This window comes from Sturnira hondurensis, unplaced genomic scaffold (genome assembly GCF_014824575.4).
Source record: "Sturnira hondurensis isolate 20B ecotype Veracruz unplaced genomic scaffold, ASM1482457v3 Scaffold0015596, whole genome shotgun sequence".
NCBI lineage: Eukaryota > Metazoa > Chordata > Mammalia > Chiroptera > Phyllostomidae > Sturnira > Sturnira hondurensis.
The window spans coordinates 8415566-8437324 of record NW_028088227.1 but is presented as its reverse complement, the minus strand read 5'-3'; the positions used below and the strand labels follow the sequence as shown (position 1 = coordinate 8437324).

The 21759-nt window shown below is 44.7% G+C and overlaps 1 protein-coding gene and 1 non-coding gene across 2 annotated transcripts in view; one reads left to right on the top strand and one right to left on the bottom strand.

Annotated features, from left to right (window-relative positions):
- Positions 1-4253: 4253 nt before the first annotated feature.
- LOC119000380 (small nucleolar RNA SNORA42/SNORA80 family) lies at positions 4254-4386 on the bottom strand. Its single transcript, XR_005069311.1, has one exon. It is a non-coding gene; the product is annotated as a small nucleolar RNA SNORA42/SNORA80 family (small nucleolar RNA).
- A 7031-nt stretch (positions 4387-11417) lies between these two features.
- The window catches only part of PREP (prolyl endopeptidase), a 100874-nt gene continuing 90532 nt past the window's right edge, over positions 11418-21759 (top strand). Inside the window, exons 1-2 of the mRNA XM_037064957.1 lie at positions 11418-11677; positions 16910-16984. Coding sequence (XP_036920852.1) covers positions 11618-11677; positions 16910-16984 — 135 coding nt within the window. The 5' untranslated portion in view covers positions 11418-11617. The remainder of the gene's footprint in view (positions 11678-16909; positions 16985-21759) is intronic.

Here is a 21759-nt window from a genome sequence, read left to right as displayed (position 1 = left end):
AATAGAACTGTGAAAGTTTTAGAAAGAAATTATGTAGTGTTAGTATAGAAGGTATAAGGCATGGAGATGCATCTTGATGGGTATTAGAAGGAGAAAGATTTTCCTTCAAGCTTTGTGTTTTTCTCCCTACCTGATCCCTCCAGAATTTGGCATTCTGAAGGAATAAATGATAACATAAGGTTTCTTTGCATAAAACCAATAAGACCAGTCATTAATAGTAGTTTTGTTAACCAGGACTTTGACTGGAATGTCACGCCTGAAGGAGGCATGTATAGGTTCTGGTCGTTACCAGAGAGCTCAGAGAAATTGGGATTGACTTGCGAAGCTAGCAAAAGCCCACGAGAAAAGCCTAGTACTTTGGTTGGTTCTGCGGTCCATGCCAGTCTTTCCGGGGAAGAAACGAAGGTTGTCTTCCTGAAAGATGGCTAAAAGGAACCTGTAGGCACAATGAAGGCTCAAGGATTTGAGTGAAACGACTAGTACAGGCGAAGCCAGATGGGAGATGTGTGGCTCTGCTTCTGTGCCCTGAGGGGCGGACTGAGAAGTCAATCTAAGTGTTCCCTGTGTGAGTTCCAGCAAAGCGGACTTAAGGATCATAAGTAATCCAGACTGCTCTTAGTGTGTTTATGCAAACGAACAGTCAAAATCAAAAGCGGGACCCAAAGTAGTCCCTGTAATAACAGTGAGGGTGATCTTAAGGAGAAAAATTGTAGCTCAAGGAAAATCACAATGCTCAGTATTAGACATCAGAATGGCACAGCTAAAGGTCTTGAAAGTTTTTAATTAAAGAGTTGAAACCAGGTTTGTGATGTCACTGAAGATGTACAATTTACAGGTTCGAAGGACCTTACAATAGAATGTCTTCCCAAAAGACTGTCTCACAGGCACAGAGATTAGTTTGGGGATTGTTGTGTGAATTAACCTGTGTGTTCTTCTGTTTTCATAGGGCGTATGCCTATGACCTGCCTATGCCTACGAGTGATTGTTTGCAATATAGGCCTTATTTAAGGAGCCCATCTTCCTCATCGCCCCCGCTAAGACTCAACGGTTTGGCTAAACTAAGTAGTTGGGTTGGTAAAGGGCTGGGGCAGTCTGTGGGTTTCGATTTAGAACTGATTTTCCCTTTTCTGTCTTGATGGCTTAGACAGAAAGGGCTCAGAAATCTGAAAGGAGGGAAATCTTAGCGTATTCCCCTCAGCCCAAGTGAAGTGTAGTGGGCCACAAGAGTCTTGGATAGGTGTAGCATGCCTTGTACACCTTCCTGTAGATAAGCCATTCTTTACTGAAGTCCCTGCCTTTGTTATTTAATAGTTATAATTTAATTGTGCTTCCAATTTCTTGCCTAATCTGTACCCTCCAGAATATGACCTGACCAGAAGGCCAACGGTCCAGTAATGCCAGCCTTTGGACACCAAGCCTGCGACTTCCTGGTGACAGCCACCTGACCAGGATCCTGTAAGGTCCTTCCCCTCAGAGGAAGGACTCCCTCCATGCTGCACCACCCTCCCTTTCAGGGCACCCCTGACCCAGGAGTAGGTAGGACAACGTCCATGTCCAGCCGGAAGCAGTTACAAGAAGATGAGACCTTCGTCCATTTTCCTTTATATGATTATAAAGTGGGTGTAAATCTGAAAGGAGGGACTGATACAGGGTGCAGCCAAGGGCGGGGGGGCCCAGAAAAGATTTGGAATGGTGTCCAGAACTCAAAGTGTACAGAAATATTGGAGGAAATATTAGGATGTCCTCACCGCCCCCCCCCCCCAGGTGTCAGTTGGGGGAAGGGATGAATGGAGCAGGGCCATTGAGAGCTGTTTTGCATAGCAACAGTTTTGCAGCTAACCTCTGGAATGGTATTTAACATATCTATAACCTTTAACTGGTTTCATAGATATGTTAAATAGCTGTGGCCAAGTTTTGGGCCAGGGAGAAGTGAGTGGCTGCTACCCAGGCTGGAATTGGGAGCTGCTTCTCTGAGAGAGGGCCTGCTTGAGAGCCATGTGGCTTTAGCAGAGTGGGGGCTAACCAGGCTGGAATTGGGAGCTGCTTCTCTGAGAGAGGGCCTGCTTGAGAGCCATGTGGCTTTAGCAGAGTGGGGGCTAACCAGGCTGGAATTGGGGCTGCTTCTCGGAGAGAGTGCCTGCGAGAGAGCCATGTGGCTTTAGCAGAGTGAGGACCCCCTCTTGGCCAGATGAGGGGGAGAGCCACGCTATTTAGAAAGATGTAGACCCCTGTAGCCATTAGGAGGGAGAGCCATGCAGTTTCAGCAGAGTGCAGACCCCCTCTTGGCCAGGTGGAAGAGAAAACCACGCAACTTTGCCAGAATGGAGATCCCTGCGGCCAGGTGAAGAAGAAAGACGCGGCTTTGGTAGAAGAGGCCCACACGGCTTTGGCGTGCTCCCTTTGGCTGAGTAGCCTGGAAAGCAGGAGAGACTTTGACTAGAACTTGGTACAAAGAACTCTTGCCAGTGGAAGGTGCCGCATGACTTTGGATTAATTGGAGATCCTGCCTGGACAGGCAGGCGACACAGCTCACGTGCCAGCGGCCTGAAAACGGACGTGTGCTCTTTTCCTGATTTACGGTACCCGGAGTTGGGACAGTGGGAGAAGGGAGCGCTGTGTGTGTGTGTGTGTGTGTGTGTGTGTGTAGGTGTATACCCTTAAAGACTTTAATATTTTAAGGAAGGCATTAGGCCTGAATAGCATTAAATAAACATTTTGTTTCCTTTTCACAAATCTCTGGCATTGAGAGATGTGTTTCCAATTGGCGGCGGACAGAAGAGCCCTATAGATATTAGTGTATAGTCCTTGGGAGGGGCCCCTGTTTTCTGCAGCAGTTTTTGGCATCCCTCGGTGAGCCAAGTATTGCGCCCCCCTTGGACCCCTTGTTCGGTAACAGTTTCGCCAAGAGGAATTACTTAGGGCTCCAGCCTCTACTGACTGTTGCATTCAAAACCACGAGAACAAATGTCGGAGACTTTCAGCGTTCCAGAGATGTTACTTTACTGGCCAAGTTTAACCTGCGCAGGGGCGAACTCTCCAAAGTGTCCGGAGACATGGTGCCCACAAGGGCTGCAAATGAGAGTCGCGCCAAACGCTTACAGGCTTAGGGTTTTATGGAGACACGCAAGCAAGCTGGATACAGAAGCAGATGTGGCGGTTAGCAGTTGGCTCAGGGGCACAATAGGGTTACTGATTATTGGTGAGTTAACTCAGGCACTGACTCGTGCTCCTTTACTTGATTGGTCAGTTGAGCTCGTGCACAGGGGCAAAATTTCCCTCCCTAGTGACTGTCCAGATGGCTATCTGCCTGACTAACCTTTGCTCTTAAACCACATCCTGGAACACACCCTGCTCTTCGGGCGTGTCCCGGAGCCTCTTTGCATTAGTTAGTAAAACACCTTTTGCTTCCTTACAGCTATGTTCTGGCTAGTTCCCCTTTGCCCTCAACACTGACTCAATTCTGCTGGCTTTTGCAGCCAGAAGTTGTGGGGGCTTATCTTCCTGGCACTGGAATCCTGGGCTGGGGGGCCTGGTGTGGGTCTGGGACTTCTTGCTCCTGAGACCTCCTTCCCAAATTTTTATCCACATGGGTGTGGGGCCAACCTGTTCCACATCCACAGCCTTCTTAGTCTGGATGGATGTGGTTTCTTCAATACTGTGGTTGACTTCCTCATTTCAACTTCCGGTGTTCCTGAGTGATGGTTGTTCTATATTTTAGTTGTAATTTCGATGTGATTGTGTGAAGAGGTGAGACATGTCTGCTTATGTCACCATCCTGACCAAAGCCTCTGCTATATTTTCACCGACTGATTGCTCTTTAATTGCTGAGATTAAAAACTTCTGTTATGATTGTAGACTTGTTCCTGTTTGTTATTCTATTAATATTTACTCTACATTTTAAGATATTATTAGATATTTTTATGGGGTTGGATTACTGGTATCATATAAGAATCTACAACCTCTCCTATAATTAGTACTGTCCTTTTTTTTTATGTTTTGCTAATTGAAAGGTATAAAATGAAACTTCATTGTGATTGTAATTTCCATTTCCCTAATTATTAATATTGTTCAGCTCTGAGTATTTATTGACCATATGTGTTTCCATTTCTGTAAATGCCAATTTATGTCCTTTTCCATTTTCCTATTGAGTTGTCTGTTCACTCTTCAGCCCACGATGAAGTTATTTTTATGTGTAGAAAATATCTTTTCCTAGTTTACATATTGCCTTTTCCTTCTCTCTCTCTCTCTTTTTCCATTGTGCAACCCACTTCATGGCTGGTAGCCTATGGGCAGAGGTCAGGCAATGGTTCAAGGGAGCGGCTGACTCTGGCATAGGGCCCTCTGAGAGACCCAGGGGACAGGCCTGCCGTAAACCCAAACCCATGCGTGCTTTTTCACTCTCTTTAAAGTCTTTGATGTCTAGAAGTTCTTTATTTTAATGTAGTCAAATTAATGTTCTTTTTGTGTGCCATGTTTAAGAAATTTTTTCTTAGCCCCATATAAGAAAGATGTTTTTGTTTAAGTCTTAAAGTTCTGCTTTTGAAATATAAGTTGTAATCTTTTGGGAGTTTATTTTGGGGCATTTTTATTATTTTGGTTTATTTTTATATGATATGAGGTAAGTAAACAACTTTACTTCTTTCCTCACAGATAAACATTTATTCTGACTCTATTTGTTAAAGTTCCTCCATTCCCCATTAATATAAAATGCTAACATTCCCTGTGTTTGTGAAATTGTTTTTGGCTATTCTATTCTATTCCATTTTTCTATCCATGCTCATATACCTTGTCAACTAACTGTATCTTTATATTAATTTTTTAGAGGAAAAGCCTTCCTTCCTTAATGCTTTGACAGTTCTTAGCCTTTTACTCCTCCCTATAGAATTAACTCATCACATTCCACCAGAAAAGAAATAAAAGTACTGAGATTTTAACAATGTTGGCATTGTATCCACTAATCAGCCTGCGGGCATCTGGCATCTTTTCAATATTAAATCCAGCAATCCATGAATATGAGGTATTTCTCCACTTATTTAGGTTTTCTGTCATGTCTTTCAGGAAAATATTCTAATTTTCTATGGTCCAATCTTGAACCTCTTTTAAGATGTATTCCCAGAGGCTTTGTGCTTTTTATTGACACTATAAATGGGGTTAAATTAATTTTTTGATTTGTTTGTTGGTACATCTAGAAATACAATCAACTTTTACACGTTGTTCATATATCCAGCCTCGGTGAGCACCTCTTATGATTTTGAATACTTTTGGGCAGAGGTTCTGTTCTCTAAGGAAACCATGACATCACACACAAGCAATGACAGTTCTGTTTGCCCCTTCCTAGCCCTCCAGCACCGCGTGCAGTGGAAGGGCTGAGAGCAGCAGGCTTATTCTCCTTTTGAGGTCAGACAGAGAACACTCCCCGTGTTTCCATGTTTCAAATGGTTGTGGTAGGGTTGAGTTTGGGGTCTTTGTTTTTGTTTTTGTTGTTACCTTAATGAGGTTTAGGATGTTCTCTTGTATTTCTACTTGCCCTTGAGATTTTTTCATGAATGCATATGGAATTTTGTTTTCTTAATTTATGGAGATGACCAAATGTTGTTTTGTAGTTTTTCACGTTTAATATTTTTCTTTTACTTTCTTATTATTATCTTTGTCTCTCTGTGTTGCGTTTAGTGTTATTTCCTTAGAGCTACCTTTCAGTTCACTAATTCTCTTTAACTTTCTAATTTGATATTTAACCTATCCATGACTTCTATCTATTTCACCAATTTATTTTTCATTTCTAAAAGTTATATTTTTTCCAAATCCGATGAGTAATTTTTATACTTTCCTGGAGCTTACTATTTGGAGGATGAAAATGTTTTTCTTGGTATAATTCATATCTTGGCATTCTGTATTATGCATTTGATCTTTCCAATATCTAAAACCCTCAGAGGGTCTACTTATGTTGCTTGCTATTTTTTTCTTACTCTTATTCATGGCTACAAGAATGTCTAAGTAGTAAAAAAAGAAAGAGCCATGCTAGATACTTCAAAGAGAGGGAATTTAATATAAGAAGTTTGTTATGCACATGAGATGGCTGAAGATTATTTAAAAAGGAACAGTGATGTTACCTAAAGATGAGTGTCAGCCCTAGCTGGTGTAGCTCAGTGTATCTCCAGACAAAACTGGAGATATTGAGCAGGGTAGAGAACCTTGAGTGTGCAGGTCAGATGTTCTATTTAGTCTAATTCACAAGAAAAACACCAAGAGGCCATGTTATTAATTATCCCAGAGTTGTAAAGGTTCCAGTAGAACTTAAAAATTTAACATTATTGTTCTAAAGACCATAAGACCATGAAAGACTATCTGTGTCCAACTATGATTGTCTGCATGTGCCTTTATGAGTTTACTGTCTGTCTCCATATTATCTCCTTATGCTTATCCTTACCTTTCTTGGTATTAGCAGATCTGGGATGAGGTCTCTCCATCTTGCTCTGTCTTTCTTACTTCCTTTCCCCCTCTGTTCCTTCTGATTCTTAACTCTCTTCTCCAATCTTATAGCCAATCATTTTGAACTGACACAGCTTTCTATTACATAAATATTCATATGTATGAATAGTTTCATATTCATATTTACTGAATAGTTTTAAGTTCTCAGTTCCTAATTTAAAACACATGAATAGATCATTTTCTTCTCTGGTTAAATAAAACTAGTTCATTTCACATGTGTCTGTGGCAGGGGTGGGGGGGTTCCTCTTTCCAGATCTAGAAACACCCCAAATTTGAGAACTTCATTAGAAATGGTAGATAAGTTCCATGAACTGAACTACAAACATGCTCCAGACGGATTGTTGATCAATCAATCTGATTGTTGATCAAAATCTGGGCTTTCTCTGCCCAGATGTTTCATCTGGATTGAATTCGGCCCTATCATCTCATTTCAGTTTTTAATGCAGATGGGCATTAAGTTGAGAAGGGGAGGAGGAGGTGGACACGGATTTCACGGCTGCAATTCCACCCTTTTAACCATATGCCTGTATCAAGAAAAGGGTATTAGAAAGGAAAAGCTACCGTTCTTGAAAAGGTCAGGCCTATGAATTCGGCAGACTACAGGCCCAGCGACATGCCCTCAGCCAAACCTGCCCTCATGGATTGTTTGAAAACTACAGAGAAGCCCTTTCAGCTGACGATCACTGCCCACTCTCACCTCCATCTGTTCACATGAAATGAACTGCACTCCCCCAGGACAATTTTCCTCTTAATTCCAGAGTTAGTTTGGAAACTCCTACATCTTCACTTTAGTTCTCATGTAGAATCAGATTCTTCCATGCCTTTGAGACCATCTGATCTAATTCTCTCATGTTATAGATAAAGATCCTGATGGTGTAAGGACTCCATTGGTGGCTGGGTTAAGAAGAGAACCTCACTTTTATTCTCGGTGCTGTTTCATATTTCATGATGCTGTGGATGTATTAGATACACAGGAATATATTAAAAATTTTATTAAAAGTTACACTGGAAAAAGGAATATAAAGCTTTGGGGAATAGTAGTCAGAAAAGACTAAACTCACTAATTAGTAGCTACCTGAAAACCAGAGTCAAAGTAAAAAGATGCATTATCACCCTGGCTGGTATGGATCAGTGGACTGAGCACCAGACTATGAATCTAAGGGTCGCCAGTTCAATTCCTGGCCAGGGCACATGCCTGGGTTGCAGGCCAGGTCCCCAGTTAGGGGTGTGCAAGTGGCAACCAAGTGATATTTCTCTCCCTTTCTTCCCTTCTCTCTAAAAATAAATAAATAAAATCTTTAAAAAAAAAGCCTTCACTGGTGTGGCTCAGTGGATTGAGTGCTGGCTTGCAAACCGAAGGGTCACTGGTTTGATTCCCAGTCAGAGCACATGCCTGAGTTGTGGGCAAGTCCCCAGTGTGGAGGCACATGAGAGGCAACCACACACTGATGTTTCTCTCCCCCTCTTTCTCCCTGCCTTCCCCTTTCTCTAAAGATAAATAACATTTTTTAAAAGATAGATTATCTGGGCAACACCCAAGACATCAGTCTTTAAGGGGTGCGAACAAGAGGGCATTCTTTCGTGAATTAGAGAAAAATCCTTCCCCTGGGCAGAGGCAGCCCCTTGGCAGTGGACCTTTGTGAGATTCTAAAGACAGACCTTCCTCCTTGCGAATGCAGTATGGCAAGTGGCGCGTGAGATGGATTTCAGCTGCCACTTGCCTCATGACTAAGTGTCCGTGTGCATTGACCAGAAATCCTTGCAGATGACTATATGTGGTTGAAAGCGATGCTTTGACGAGAACTTGAGATAGGACTGAGCCAGACAAAGCGATAAATGATTACTAGCCTGCCTCCTTAGCAGCACGACTCTGGGTCAGTCAGTCCAGACCTCGAGGTCAGGCACTAGAAGGGAGGCTGCAGGCTTCCCTGGAGGGCCTTCTGTCTCTGCTAGCCCCACTCGCCCGAGAGCTTAGTGTTGTGGGAATGGGTTGTCCTAGGTTAGAGCATGAGTTTGCCTGGTATTAATTCCCCTGAAATAGTGTGCAGTGACAGAGGTCAGAGACCTCTGGTATATATCCTGGAGGTAGCACTTCCACTTCTGAGGTAGTTCCAATACTTCCCTTTTCTTCATTTTCTGTGCACAAGGTACAGCATGGACTTTGAGGTTAAACAATGAATTTGAGTTTTGGCTCTACTTCTCTGTATGATGACTTCAGACAAATTCCTCTAAAGTCGCTGAGATTCCTTTACCTTTTCTTTTCTTTAATATAGTTTATTGATTATGCTATTCCCGTTGCCCCAACTTTCCCTCCTTTATTCCCCTCTGCCTTGCACACTCCCCTTCCATCAGCATTCCCTGCCCTTGGTTCATGTCCATGGGCCATACATGTAAGTTCTTTGGCTTCTACGTTTCCTATACTATTCTTACCTTCCACCTGTTTATTTTCTACCTACCATCTACGCTACTTATTCTCTGTACCTCTTCCCCCTACCCTCTCCTCCCACTCTCCCACTGATAACCGTGTGATCTCCATTTCTGTGATTCTGTTCCTGTTCTAGTTGTTTGCTTGGTTTGTTTTTGTTTTTTTTTTTAGGTTCAGTTAATAGTTGTGAGTTTGTTGTCATTTTACTGTTCATATTTTTTATCTTCTTCTTTTTCTTAGATAGGTTCCTTTAACATTTCATATAATTAGGTCAAGGACCTACATCCAAGATTGCTCTATCCAGCAAAGGTATCATTCAGAATGGAAGGGCAGATAAAGTGCTTCCCAGGTAAGGTCAAGTTAAAGGACTTCATCCTCACCAAGCCTTTATAAGAGGGTGCCAAACTCATATTTGCTGGGGTACACATCAACCTTGCAGTTGCCTTCAAAGGGCCGAATGACATTTTAGGACTGTGTAAATGTAACTACTCCTTAACAGTTAAGTGAGAGCTTGGTGATGCCACCGGGTAGAAACAAGGTGCTGGGCAGGGTAAAACAAGGCAGAAGGCCAGCAGCCCATAGGCCTTGTGTTTGCCATCTGTACTTTATAAAGTGAAATGTTAAAGGGACTTATCCTTTACCTTTTCTGTAAAATGGACTTTGCTAAGAAGATTAAAGCAGACAACACATAACAAGTAGGTGGCAAGCATAAGTAGTGTACACTCTGTCCAAGGGGAAGGGGATGGTGTTTGGGTTCCTCTCCATCTCACTGCAGTTGCAGACAAGACATTGCCGGTAGCCTATTACACTACCTGCCACGTATTACAAACCGTTGGCTTTAGAGCCCAGAGGAGCTGGGCACCAGCTAGCTGCCTCCATGGAGAGGAACAGAGGAGGGCACCTGAAGTGTGATTTGTCCTTTGCAAACTATATTCCCATAATGTCACTTTAGTTCTCACTAAAATGAAGTCCTAGGGAAGTTCCAGTGTTAATGGGTGTCCTTGTAGATCATAGAGTGCCCCTACTATGTACGAAGAGAAAGATCATCAAAGTGGTTAAGAATGAGGGCTGTCATCAGAGTGATCCGAGTTTGAATTTTAGCACTATTTCTGCTTTTTTTTTAATTTGCTTAATTTGTGAACTCCTGAAAGTCTTTTCTCAACTGTAAAAATGGGATATTAGTTTTTATCTCATAAAGTTAAGGAAGAAAATTTCTTGGCCTATAATAAGCATTCAATAAGCATTTAATTATTATTATTATTGCCTTTATTAGAAAATTTGCTGGGTCATGTGTACTAGGTTGCTTTTAAAGAGCCCCAAAGTGGCAGAAGTATAGGACAATGGCTGGCAGCCCCTGGGCCAGTGGTCTTGGATCAGGGATGCTACGCTGAGCTATGTCCCTGTGTTTATTTGCACACAGTTTGGCATCAACAGGGTGAGCTCCCCCAGAACTGAGAATTCTCAGGTTGCTCAGGGAGGGGGGTCTGAGGACATATGCAAGATATGATTATAAAACATCCCACCATGAACAGAAACACTGAATTAGGGGGTGAGACATAGAGTTGAGATAATAATAGAAAACAAACACAAGACAGGAGTTTAGAGTAGATCCCGTGTCCACTGGGGATTCAGGATGTGAAGGACTTTCTGGCCACACCCATGACTTCTCCCTGGACTTGTAAGAAACCAGGAGTACAAAACACATTGAGCACACACCACAGCTCAGGCTATAAAGCTTATTCCAGACGGGCCAGGTAGCAAGAGCAGAAGACATAGCATCGAATAGCTAAGAGATGAAGAAATGTTGTTATTAGATTGTCATCGCATTGAGGTCAAGCATCATAATCTGATACTCTCCCCCCACTGCAGGGACAACAGTGGGTGCTCACTAGACAAACATGCTGGCAGGAGAGGACAGAGAAGCCCAACAGCATGAACAAAAGACCCTGGATAATTTACAGGCCTCCCACCTTGGTCCCTTCTTAACTGGTACATCTCAAATAAGGGCTCATCCATTGTCAGACTGACAACTCAAAGCATCTTCCAATTCCAGGTGTCACACATATTCCAGTGTCCACCAGGGTGCTGAAGTGAAGAGAGATGCGTTCCCTTCTAGGTCCTCACGATCCATTATCCCTTCCCTTCCGAGTCCAGAATCGCAGGCAGTAGAAACTGGGTCACTTTAAGCCCTTCGCTCTCAAGAACAGAAGCTGGGGGAATTGATTAATGAGTTATCCTTGCCGTTCCGGCTGGCGGGGCAGGGGTGGAGGGTCTTGCCCAGCAGGCGTAACTTGACCTGTGCTCCACGGAGGGGTCCCGGAGGCGCGGCTCGGCGGCCCGCGCGGTGGCCCTGGCGGGTGAGGCGTGGCCCGCGCGGCGCCCCGCGTGTTCCGGCGGCACGTCCCACGCCCCGCGCTCCTGCAGAGGGAGCTGTGGGCCCGCCTGGCGCACGCTCTGACGCCCGCGCCGCTTCCTCTCGCCGCCGCTGGGCCCGCCCGCCGGGGAGGGGCTCCGGGACGCGCGACAGCTGCTTCCTGCTTCCCGGACGTCTCCGCGGTGCCCCGCCGGTCCGGTCGCGCGAGCCCCACCCGACCGCCCCTCTCCGTCTGTAGCCTGCACGGCTCCTGCCCGCGCCCCAGCCTTGCCCCGCAGCCAGGCCCGCTCACTCGCGTCTGCTCCTGGAGCCCACGCCCCACGCGACCCATGCTCGCTCCGGCCATGCTGTCCTTCCAGTATCCCGACGTGTACCGCGACGAGACTGCTGTGAGTACCACTGCCGGCGCCCGCCGGCTCCCCTCCGACCCTGCCTCGCCCGCAGCCCCTTGCCCCCTGCCCCCTGCGTCCTTCCCCTCCCCCTCGGCCTTTGTTTGCGAGAAACGGCCGGGGGCGCGGGGCTCCTCCCGAGCCGCAGAGTCTCCAGTGGCCGTCACTGTCGTCTGCTGGCAGCGGAGCCTGAGGTCAGCAGCCGCTTGGCAGTTGTCTAGCATCAACGGGATCAAGGGCAGATGCCCAGGTAGAAAGTGTTACTGGTTTTTGACTGGCGGAGACTCTTGCCATAAATATGGTGGTAGGAGATAGAGTGTGTATGTGCAGGTGATGTAGAATTTAAACACAAAGCAAACTTTTTAAACTTCCGCATTTAAAACCCTTAGAGCTGAAGTTCATTCATTCGGTTTTAAAACGTGTACTGAGTGCCTGCCCTGCCCAAGGCCAGGTGCTGGGCGTTTGGGGATGCAGAGACAGAAACGCGGAAGGTGAACAGTGACCCCTAAGTGTGGCAGTGCTGATCCAAGTTTCCCTAAGCAAGAAAAGGAGTTGATAGGATGCAAGAGGAGGCCTTGTAAGCGAGAAGGAATGGCCTTTTTCAGGATGAGCTTAAGTATTGCCTCGTAAAGGGGTTAGCTACCATTTACCTAAACTGTGGATGAACTCAGCATAACCGTTCAGATCCAATGGGTGGAATTGGTGGGCAAACAGCTTTTTCTGTGTGTATAAAAATAAACTTGGCATCTTAAGAACTGTCGTGCATCCAAATGTTGCAGGCATGATTCTCTTAGGAATAGCCAAATTTCTCGGGTTCCTTAAAATAGAATTAGAAAAAAATATTTTTGTGTAATACAGTTATAATTTTTATTCTGCTTACTTGGACCCAGTTTATGCCAGATTGTACTTTAAAACCTATCTCATTTTAGGTTAAAGGGTACTGGGCTTTACAATAAAGAACTTGTAGTTTCCTTTTTTTTAAAGATCTTATTTATTTATCTTTAGAGAGGAAGGGAAGGAGAGAGGGAGAGAAATATCAATGTATGGTTGCCTTTGGTGTGTCCCCTGCTGGGAACTGGCCTGCAACCCAGGCATGTGCCCTCACTGGGGATCGAACCTCGTTCCTTTGGTTTGCAGGCCCGCGCTCAATCCACTGAGCTACGCCAGCCAGGGCATTGTAGTTTTCTTTTTCTTTTTTTTTCTTTTTTTTTATTTTTAGAGAAAGGAAGGGAGGGAGAAAGAGAGGAAGAAAAACACCATCCAGTTGTCTCTCACATTCTCTAAACTGGGGACCTGGCCCAAACCCAGGCATGTGCCCTGACCCTGACCAGAATCAAAACTGTTGGCCTCTCTATTTGCAGAATGCCCTACCCCCTGAGCCACACCAGTCAGGGCAGGACATATTGTTTTAAGTTAAGACTTCCAAGTGGCACTGATGCAATCATGGTGTCTTTGACCACTGGCCATATGGTAACCATGTTTTCTAAGGCTCTTCAACCTTTTGCTTATTAAATTTGCTCTAACAGCCCAAGAAGCCCTATTCCTATCCCTGTGGTTCAAAAGGTTGTTTCGTTTGTGTTTGGGAGTAAAGTGATCCTGCCAGCATGGAAAGGACAGACCAAGTAGACCTGAGTGCTAGTTCTGGCTTTGTTGCTCACTAGTAGGATATCCTCTGGCAGATCATTTGCTTGTTATCGGCTTTCCTTCTCACGTATGAAATATTAGGGCTGGCTTACAGACTAACCACAGGGCTTGCTTACTTGCTTCTGTAGTGAGGATATTGTCTTTCATTCATTCACATGACAGTCTAGCCCTGCGGTGTGCCAGACTTTACTCATGGGAAGACATGTGAATAGCTCAGTTTAGGTCTTGAGGATCCTTGTGTTTTGGGGGATTGACAAAAAATATAAACAATTAACCATTATGTGGTTTGATAAGTGCCCTTTCAGATTTGTTTTGTTTGGTTTTGTTTGAGGGAGAGGGGGTTGTTTCTCGCTTTGTTTTTCTCTATTTGTGTTTCCAGAACCCTACAGTTCATTTATTTATGTTTAAGAGTTCTCGAAAGGGTTAAGTGAGAATTTCATGAAGAAATTAAACAGGTTATGAATAATTAACTCAAAGGATATATATATATATATAGTACCATGGATTTTAATACTCTTCGGTTCCTTCTTACCAGAGAACTCATGATAACGCTAAGCCTCATGGCCAAGGGACAGTAACTGTGGCCTAGCCTGGACTCTGCCCTGTGGATCCCACAGGGTACTCAGCCCTGGTAGCCTACATGGGGTATCTTTTCTTCTAGGACACAAGTCCTGATTGCTAAACCCTAGGATGGACTTACGCATTTGCTCACATTATAGCTTTCATTTCTAAAATGGGTTTATTTCTCTCCAGTAGGCACTAGACATTGCTGTAGCTCTCTGTCTCACTCACTTGATTATCTTTCTGCCATGTACTGGGCAGTCTCCTGCTGAACTGTGGGGTTGGGGCATGCAACCCTTTCTGGTGGGTTTGTGCTCTGGTGAGCAGAAATCTGGAAACCGTGGTACTTCCTGTGTAACGCCATTGCCATCCCCGGGGAGTGCTGCTGTCAATGATTCATGCTTGCGGCAGGGATTAGAAGAGTGTGTAGGGTGAGTGGGGAACCCAAGAGGATGGGATTAATTTCCATCAGTAGCAGGAGATAATATGTAAGTTGAGCTGAGAAGTTGGCCAGTTGGATAAGGTGGGATAAGAAAGGATATTCCTGGCCCTCTAACTAAAATAAAGTCGTAGTTACATAGGGCTGGCTGGTCATGAAATTGCATGTGTTTGTAGGATGGCAGCAAGGCCTTTGTGAACACAGCCTCCATGGGTGGACACACTTGGATAGGGTTGGAAAAGAAAAAAAAAGTGGGGCCAGTTTTCATGGGCTCTGCCTGCTATGGATATACGCCTGCACTTTATCCTGAAGGTAACAGGCGAGTCGTTGAACAGTGTGAGTAAAATATTGAATAGTAACAGTGGCTTATCAGGGCTCTCTTTCTAGAGCCTCTTGGGAAGACGAGGAATGATTTGCCAACTTAAATCAGATGAGAGAATTAGATACTGAATAGTTGAATTCAGGGGATGTGGCTCTGTGACCGCTCCATTTGTAAGACATGGTCTTGTAGAAGAAAAAAGGAGGAGGGGACCCCTGGCTGCTGGGATCGTCTTTGGGACAGTGAGGACGGACGGGATCATGTGGCCGGGATCTGCGCACAGTGGTTAGCTCCCAGGGACCTCTGAGTGAACCAGTAAATCTGCGGCCTTTACTCTTACTCACCACGCTGAATTGCATTCCGTAATGTGTAAAACAGGAATATCATTAAGCCCCTACCAGGTTCCTTTAAAACGTTCAGCACCACAGTGTGTATGTCCAGTAAAGGTTCAGTGCTTTGGTGCTAGCAGTTGGCAACACCTTTATTTACTTGGCTATAAAACGATCAAGCCTTCCAGTTCATCTTTTTGTTTCCATATGAAAAGTGAAGTCTGGATACTGGTAACTTTTAGTAACATCCTAACCTAGGAACACGTTTGAAGGGTCTGGTCTCTCCCCTGCAAGGACTGTTTGGGGGAAAGCTGCTGGCAGGTTGTCTTTAATCCCTGCTGTTGTTGTGAACTCAGTGTGGCCCTCGCGCGGCATGTCGCCCAGCCTTGTCCCTGCCAGTCCAGTGCTGAACCGGAAGGTCCTCTACAGGATTCTTCATCTGGGTTCTTATCAGCAGGGAGAAGAAAGTTGTTATTTTACATGTAATCTATAACCACTTCAAGGTGTGGGGAGTGTAAAAACTTGAGAAGATAAAAACCTTACATTCAGTTATGACAGGTAAACTCTAGTGGCTTTAGATAAGGTTTGAAAATTGGTTTTTTGCCCCCCCAAAATCAGTAATTTCATGAAGACTCATTGGAAGCGTCAGTCTGGTTTTATGTCCCTTGCGTGTGTCAGTCCCTGCCAGTGTTCCACCGTAATTGCCTGTCCTTCCAGGTGGGCATCTCCCCAGGTGACCCCTCCCCGGCACCAGAGGAGAACAGAGGTAGACACTTTGGGGATAGCCTTGGGTTTGGGGCTCAGGGGGATGTCTCTTACTTGGAACTTTGACCAGAAGTAGAGACAGCAGGTTTCTCTTTTCCAGGAGAGTGTTTGCTTTCTTGAGGGATTAGCCCATGCCTTCGGGTGTAATAGCATGGAGCAAGCGGACAGATTAGAAACTCATCTGAGGTAGTGGTAGTCCTTCCCAACAATTGTGTACGAGAGGCCTCGGCCGGCACGTTGGAGTTGTTTGGAGACTTGGTCAGAACGACGTTGTTGGTGTGGTTTCAGTGAACTGGTTTAATCACCATGGCACAAAATGGGGAGGTTTTATAATGATTTTTACCTTTGCACAGTTTCTTTCAGCATTAGCACCCAGGGGAGGGATGACTCCAGATTGCTCGTCTAGACTCAGTCCGTCTCAGAGGCCAGCCCTCCGAGGAATTCTCAGGGGAATTGGGGCTTTTCCCTAAGCTCCTAGGTAGTTGTGATGATCAGAACCCAGGGGTGCTCCCGAAGGCCTCCCCTCAGCCAGGCCCTGCTTACACCAAGCAGTTTTATTTCTATCAGGGTAAAGAAAGCATGCCGTAACAATACACGAAGAGGAAGAAAGGCAGTTTAGAAGTGCTCTGTCATTGCGCGGAAGTCCACCTTTTCAGCTGATGCCAAGTAGAATCATTATAACTACACATTAGTCACTTTCTTTGTGGCAGTTGAGACTTAAAGGCAAGCCCGATCCTATCACATATCACAGGGAGATTTTCGAATCGTTAGTAAGCTTAGCCAGAACAGGAAAATAAGCGCACACGTATGTGCCTTTTTTCCCTCCTGTTGCATTGTGCACAGCTCTGCACTGTGCCACCGACAGCACATTTTCAGGTTTCTTTAGCACAGCGGCCGGCCTTTGTTTTGTGTTGTACAGGCTGTGCTGTTTCCTATTCTGACCTTTCATCTCTCTTCCCACTCCAGTGAAAACATTCTTTTCACGAAGGGTGGCTGGACACCTTTGAGAACCTGCCAACTATGGCTCACGTGGTAATTTGGGCACACATGTTGCCAGCGAGCCGATTGGGGCGTTTTTGTCTGTCCCTTTTCTGCGTCTCCATCACATTCAGAAAGCAGTCATTTAATTGGGGTTAAACCCTGATTCTCTAATGACACATTTTTGTCTTTTGCAGGTACAGGATTATCACGGGCATAAAATTCCTGACCCTTATGCTTGGCTTGAAGACCCAGACAGCGAGCAGACAAAGGTAATCGGGGCTTATAATTAAAGACCAAGGCAGCCGTAGTGACTAACGGCAAGCCAGACGTCGGTAACCACGTCTGTCCCTTCCTGGTGCCTCCCTGCATTCTCTGCGATGGGACAGGGAGTGTACATGCGGTACTGCCTGCCGCTTTGTGTCAAGTGATTCATGGGAAAGGGTGAAAGTATTTTTAGCCCCAGAGAAGATCACGTAACTGTTCCAAGTAATGTTTACGGTTTGTAGTGACGCTGATGAACCAACTATTTGAAATGGACGTATTAGAAAGAAAACTGATTTTGACCAAAAGAAAACCTAGAGGAAAATCATGTAGAAGAAAATACTGCCCAACGCATTTTTCCCCCCAAAGGAAAGAAAGTCTTACTGAACAAATAATTAGGCCCTGAAAACTAAAAGCTGACCTTAGATTACATATGAACTTTTAGTGCAACAATAAAGATGAAACAACAATGAAATTATAAGTAAACTAATAAGTATCTCCTTATAGTTTATAGAAGTAAAGGGCTGAAGGGGAGAATTTTCTGCTCTGTTTAAAAGCTAGAGCTTTCTTACTTTGGAGAAACACAGGATTTTAGAGCTGCGGTCTTGTTTCATTAATAAAGCCACTTCTAAGTGCTATTTCCCACAGGTGTATTTCCTTCCCTGGAGCTCCCAGGGCTGGTTATTTGGGACTCATCACTTACATGCACTGTGTGTGGTTAAATAAGTTTGCCTGAGTGAGGACTTAGCATTTCTCCAACCCACTTCAAGTTCAAGTTCAAGAATATTTATTTATACAGTTTTCATTTACACACTGTTCCAGAAGTTTGTTAGAGCTTCTTTAGAATCCCAGAGTACATTTACCATAAAAAAAGAAAAGAAAAGTTAAATGCACTTTGGCTGGTTTTCCAGGCTCTGAAAAGCCTGTGTCTTAGCACCTCTTGTATTTGTGGCCCCTAGCTGATGTTCTCTGGAGAACTGAACTCAGATTTCCAAGGCAATTCACATTTGCCAGGGAAGTATTCACTCCTGATGTGGCCCTGGCAGTGGGGCCGGGATTCCCCCCCTCCCCGTCACCCGCTCCACAGTTCCTGGTCAGTGGGGCCACAGAGTCCATGTCTCCTTGGGGAAGAGCTGGACAAGGAAAGGAGTGGGGTGAGCTGGGCAGGATAATCTGTGGAAGAGAGAAAATAGAGGCAGGAAGAGGTTGCTGCTATTCAAGAAAATTGCATGTCATCTCTTTTTTCTTCATCCTCACACGCTGCCTCACCTGCTTTCTTTTTTCACCACCCTCACCTGTTCCTGCTTGCATCTCTCTCTCTGCCTGGCATTAGTGGGGGCAGTGACTGCAAGGCGTGGGAGGACTTAGAGGTGGCTTCTCACAGTAGAAACGCCTAAAGCTGCTCCCCGTCCTTTGTCCTTGAAGTGAGTCTCGCACCATTTTGAGACTTGTAACGGTTTTTACTTCTATGCATAATCTTCCTTCTCTTCATTTTTCTGTCATGAACCCTTGGGTTATAGAGGCAAAGAGGTAGAGATTCTCAAATGAGAAACAGAGGGGTATCTTAAGGAACAGGTGAAGGCTGCACCTCTACAGGTAAGGCTAGGAGGAGCAGGGAGCAGGTGTGGGGCTGCCTCACCTGGCACTGGCCATGGCCGACCTTGGTCGTCCAGCATTGGCCTGGGCTGAGACAGGGACTGAGTTTGGGAATGGAGAATCCCAGACAGCTCCATAAACTGTGGTGATGGAAAGCACGGGGGGAGGGAAGTGAGCTTTCTGGGTATCTCTTGGAGGACTGTCCCCAAGGGCTGTCTCTGATGATTACTTGAAGCATCAGGTGCTTCTTGGATTTCTTCAGTCTTTGGTGGTGATTGAGTGATTCAGCAATGCCAGAGCAGCCCAGCTTGGGCTTCTGTGTTAATGGACGCATACTTTGCCATCCTTGAATTACTAATGGCTGGTCCTATGGTTGACAAGCCACTTACTAGATGACTCTTTGCTAATTAGTGATTTTACAGTCAATATTTGATGGAACTAATGGGTATACACTGTTATTTTCATGGTATGTACTTACCGGATGCTTACTGTGTGCCAGGCACTTTACCGACAGCTTTGCCTGCCCTATCTCATTTCATCCTCAGTCCTTGAAGTAGAACTTTTTATTTTCCCCATCTTACAAATGAAGAAATTGGGTTACTAAGTGATTGAGTACCGTGTCCAGTATTGGAACCCAGTAGCCCAGGTGGTTTTCAACTTCAGATGTTATAAATAACAAAAGAAAGAAAAAGGACTCTGGGCATATAACAGCTTTGGGAATACAAGCTGTAGATACACGAGCACACTCGTGTCGGTTGCGCTGTGGGACTTTGTAGGTCCTCCTGCTTGGACCCGGCACCACCGACCCACTGCCACGCGAGCCAGTTCAGACAGCGTGCCTCGGCTGTCGAGGGCGAGGGTGAGCTTTCGCCCTCCCTCAGCATCCTCCACACCCACCCCCCTCCCTGCTCTCTCTAAGCGGGCTTGTTACCGGCCAAGGCTGCTCTGTCATCTGGGATCTCGTGAGCTGAATTTCTGTCTCGGACGAAACGGCAGGGCGTGCGTTCCTGATGAGCAGAAGAGCAGCCAGAGCACTTTCTGCCGCAGTTGTTCACGCGCACGCAAAGGTGTGTTAGCTGCACCTTCGTGTAAAGAGGAGGATCTTCCCATTGGTTCTGAAACAAAGAAATAGCTCTTGTTACATTTTCAGTGAGACCCAGTCAGGAAGTAAGGAACACACGTAGCTCTTCACAGTAAGATCTGAGATATTCTCGGAAGTCCTTGGATTTAGCCTTGTACTTAATATGGGTTATTCAGTACTGACAGTGTCTGGCATTTAAAGCTTTATCCTTTAAAACAGAATATCAGAGCAGACTAGTAACTTAGAAAATTCTCAAAAACAAGGGTGGGGGAGTTGAATGTGGATGAATCCTTTCAAGCTGTCAAAGCCCATATAAACACGTTTTATAGCAAATGTTCCAGATTGTAGGCAGTCTTACACAGTGCAATCGACTCTTAGAAGTAAATCCATCCTTGAAATGAAAACTTGAGAGAGATGCTTTGTGGAGAGGAAAGAGTAGACCCACACTGCACAGCAGATATATAATGCAAGTCACACGTATAATTCAAATTTTTCTAGTAGCTGCATTTTAAAGAGTAACAAGAAACAGATGGAAATAATTATAATATATTTTATTTAATGTGGTAACGTTGACCCTTGAATAATGTAGGAGTTAGTGGTACCAACCCCCCGAATAGTTCAAAATCCATGAGTAACTTTTGCTCCTGGGGCTTGGGTCTCAGACCACCCCCACCCCCACCCTCTCAGCCTGCAGATCCCAGAGCGTGGACTGAAATGGGACTCAGTCTACGGTTAGTTGAAAGGAGGATGCAAAACCGGTGACCGTACGCTTACTGAAAGAAGTTCACGTGTAAGAGGACCGCACAGCACAGACCTTTGTTGTTCAAGGGTCAACTGTATACTCAAAACATTAACATCTCAATGTGTAATTAATATAAAACATTAAGGTATTTACATCCCTTTTCTCCTGAGACGTGCCGTGCACTGTACAAGTGCAGCACGTGTCGGTCCGGTCGGCCCTGGCTGTGCAGGGGCTGCAGGCGGGCGGCCAGTGGCTGCTGTGTCGGACCGCAGACACCTGGGCCTGCCCTTCCGGTGAAGATAGATGTCAAGGGCAAAAATAAACTCTTTAAACAGATTTTTAAAAAGAGTTCATCACAGGGATTGAAGAATAGTTTAATATTACTAGATCAAATAAAGCTATATCATTATCCTACTAAATATTTTTTAAAAAGTTAAAAAACAAATGAGAGAAAATCTAAAACTATTGCCTGGAATAATAGTGGTTTAATAAGTGACATCTCAGTCACAAAAAACAATCTAAACAGTAGGCTCGCATGTCTGTCTCATTACTGTTATTGTATGTTTGCAAAGCTTCAACCAGCGCAATAAAAAATAAACCACCATTTGGACAGGAGAAAAGAAAATCATTACTAATTGTAGGTTATGTGATTGTGTATCTAGAAAACCTAAGGGAAACACAACTGAAAACTTACTATTAGTAGAATTAATGAGTTCAATAAAGTGAATGTGTACAAAGTGAATATAACATCAGTAGTACTCACATATGCCATCAATAATGAAAAATTAAACCTGTCTGAGAGCAACAGCAGAAAGCAAATACTTGAAAAAAGAAGACATTTCAAGTCTATTGGGAGAGTAATAATGTTATGTTGGATTTATGGAGATCTTGAAAAGGGCCAGTTTCAGGCGTTACTTACAGTAGTGAAAGATTGGGAATGATCTCCATTTCCAGCAGTAGTGTAGTGTTTCAGCAGAAAATCAAAATTTGCCCTATAAAAATTGCTTACTGAGACAAAAAAGTGCTTATGGCAGAATATTAAGTGGGAGAAGGATGTAGGATTAGAGTGCTCTAAATAATTTCAACTTTAAAAACTACTCATAAAACAATTCTAGGAGAATCTTGATGGAAATACAAAACTAAACAAAAATAAGATGAAGGGAAAGCTTGGTTTCAAACCACTTTATCTGCCACGTGTTGTCCACTCTTGACATGTCTGAGCTGGAGAGACATTTTGGGGTGTGAAGTGAGAAGTTTCAACACGAGATGCTGGAGGGGGAGGTTCACAGTCATTAAAATAGTTTGAGAAGTAGGTAGGCGGGACCCAACAGGCAGTTGGCCCACACTTCCCAGTCAGCAGGCGT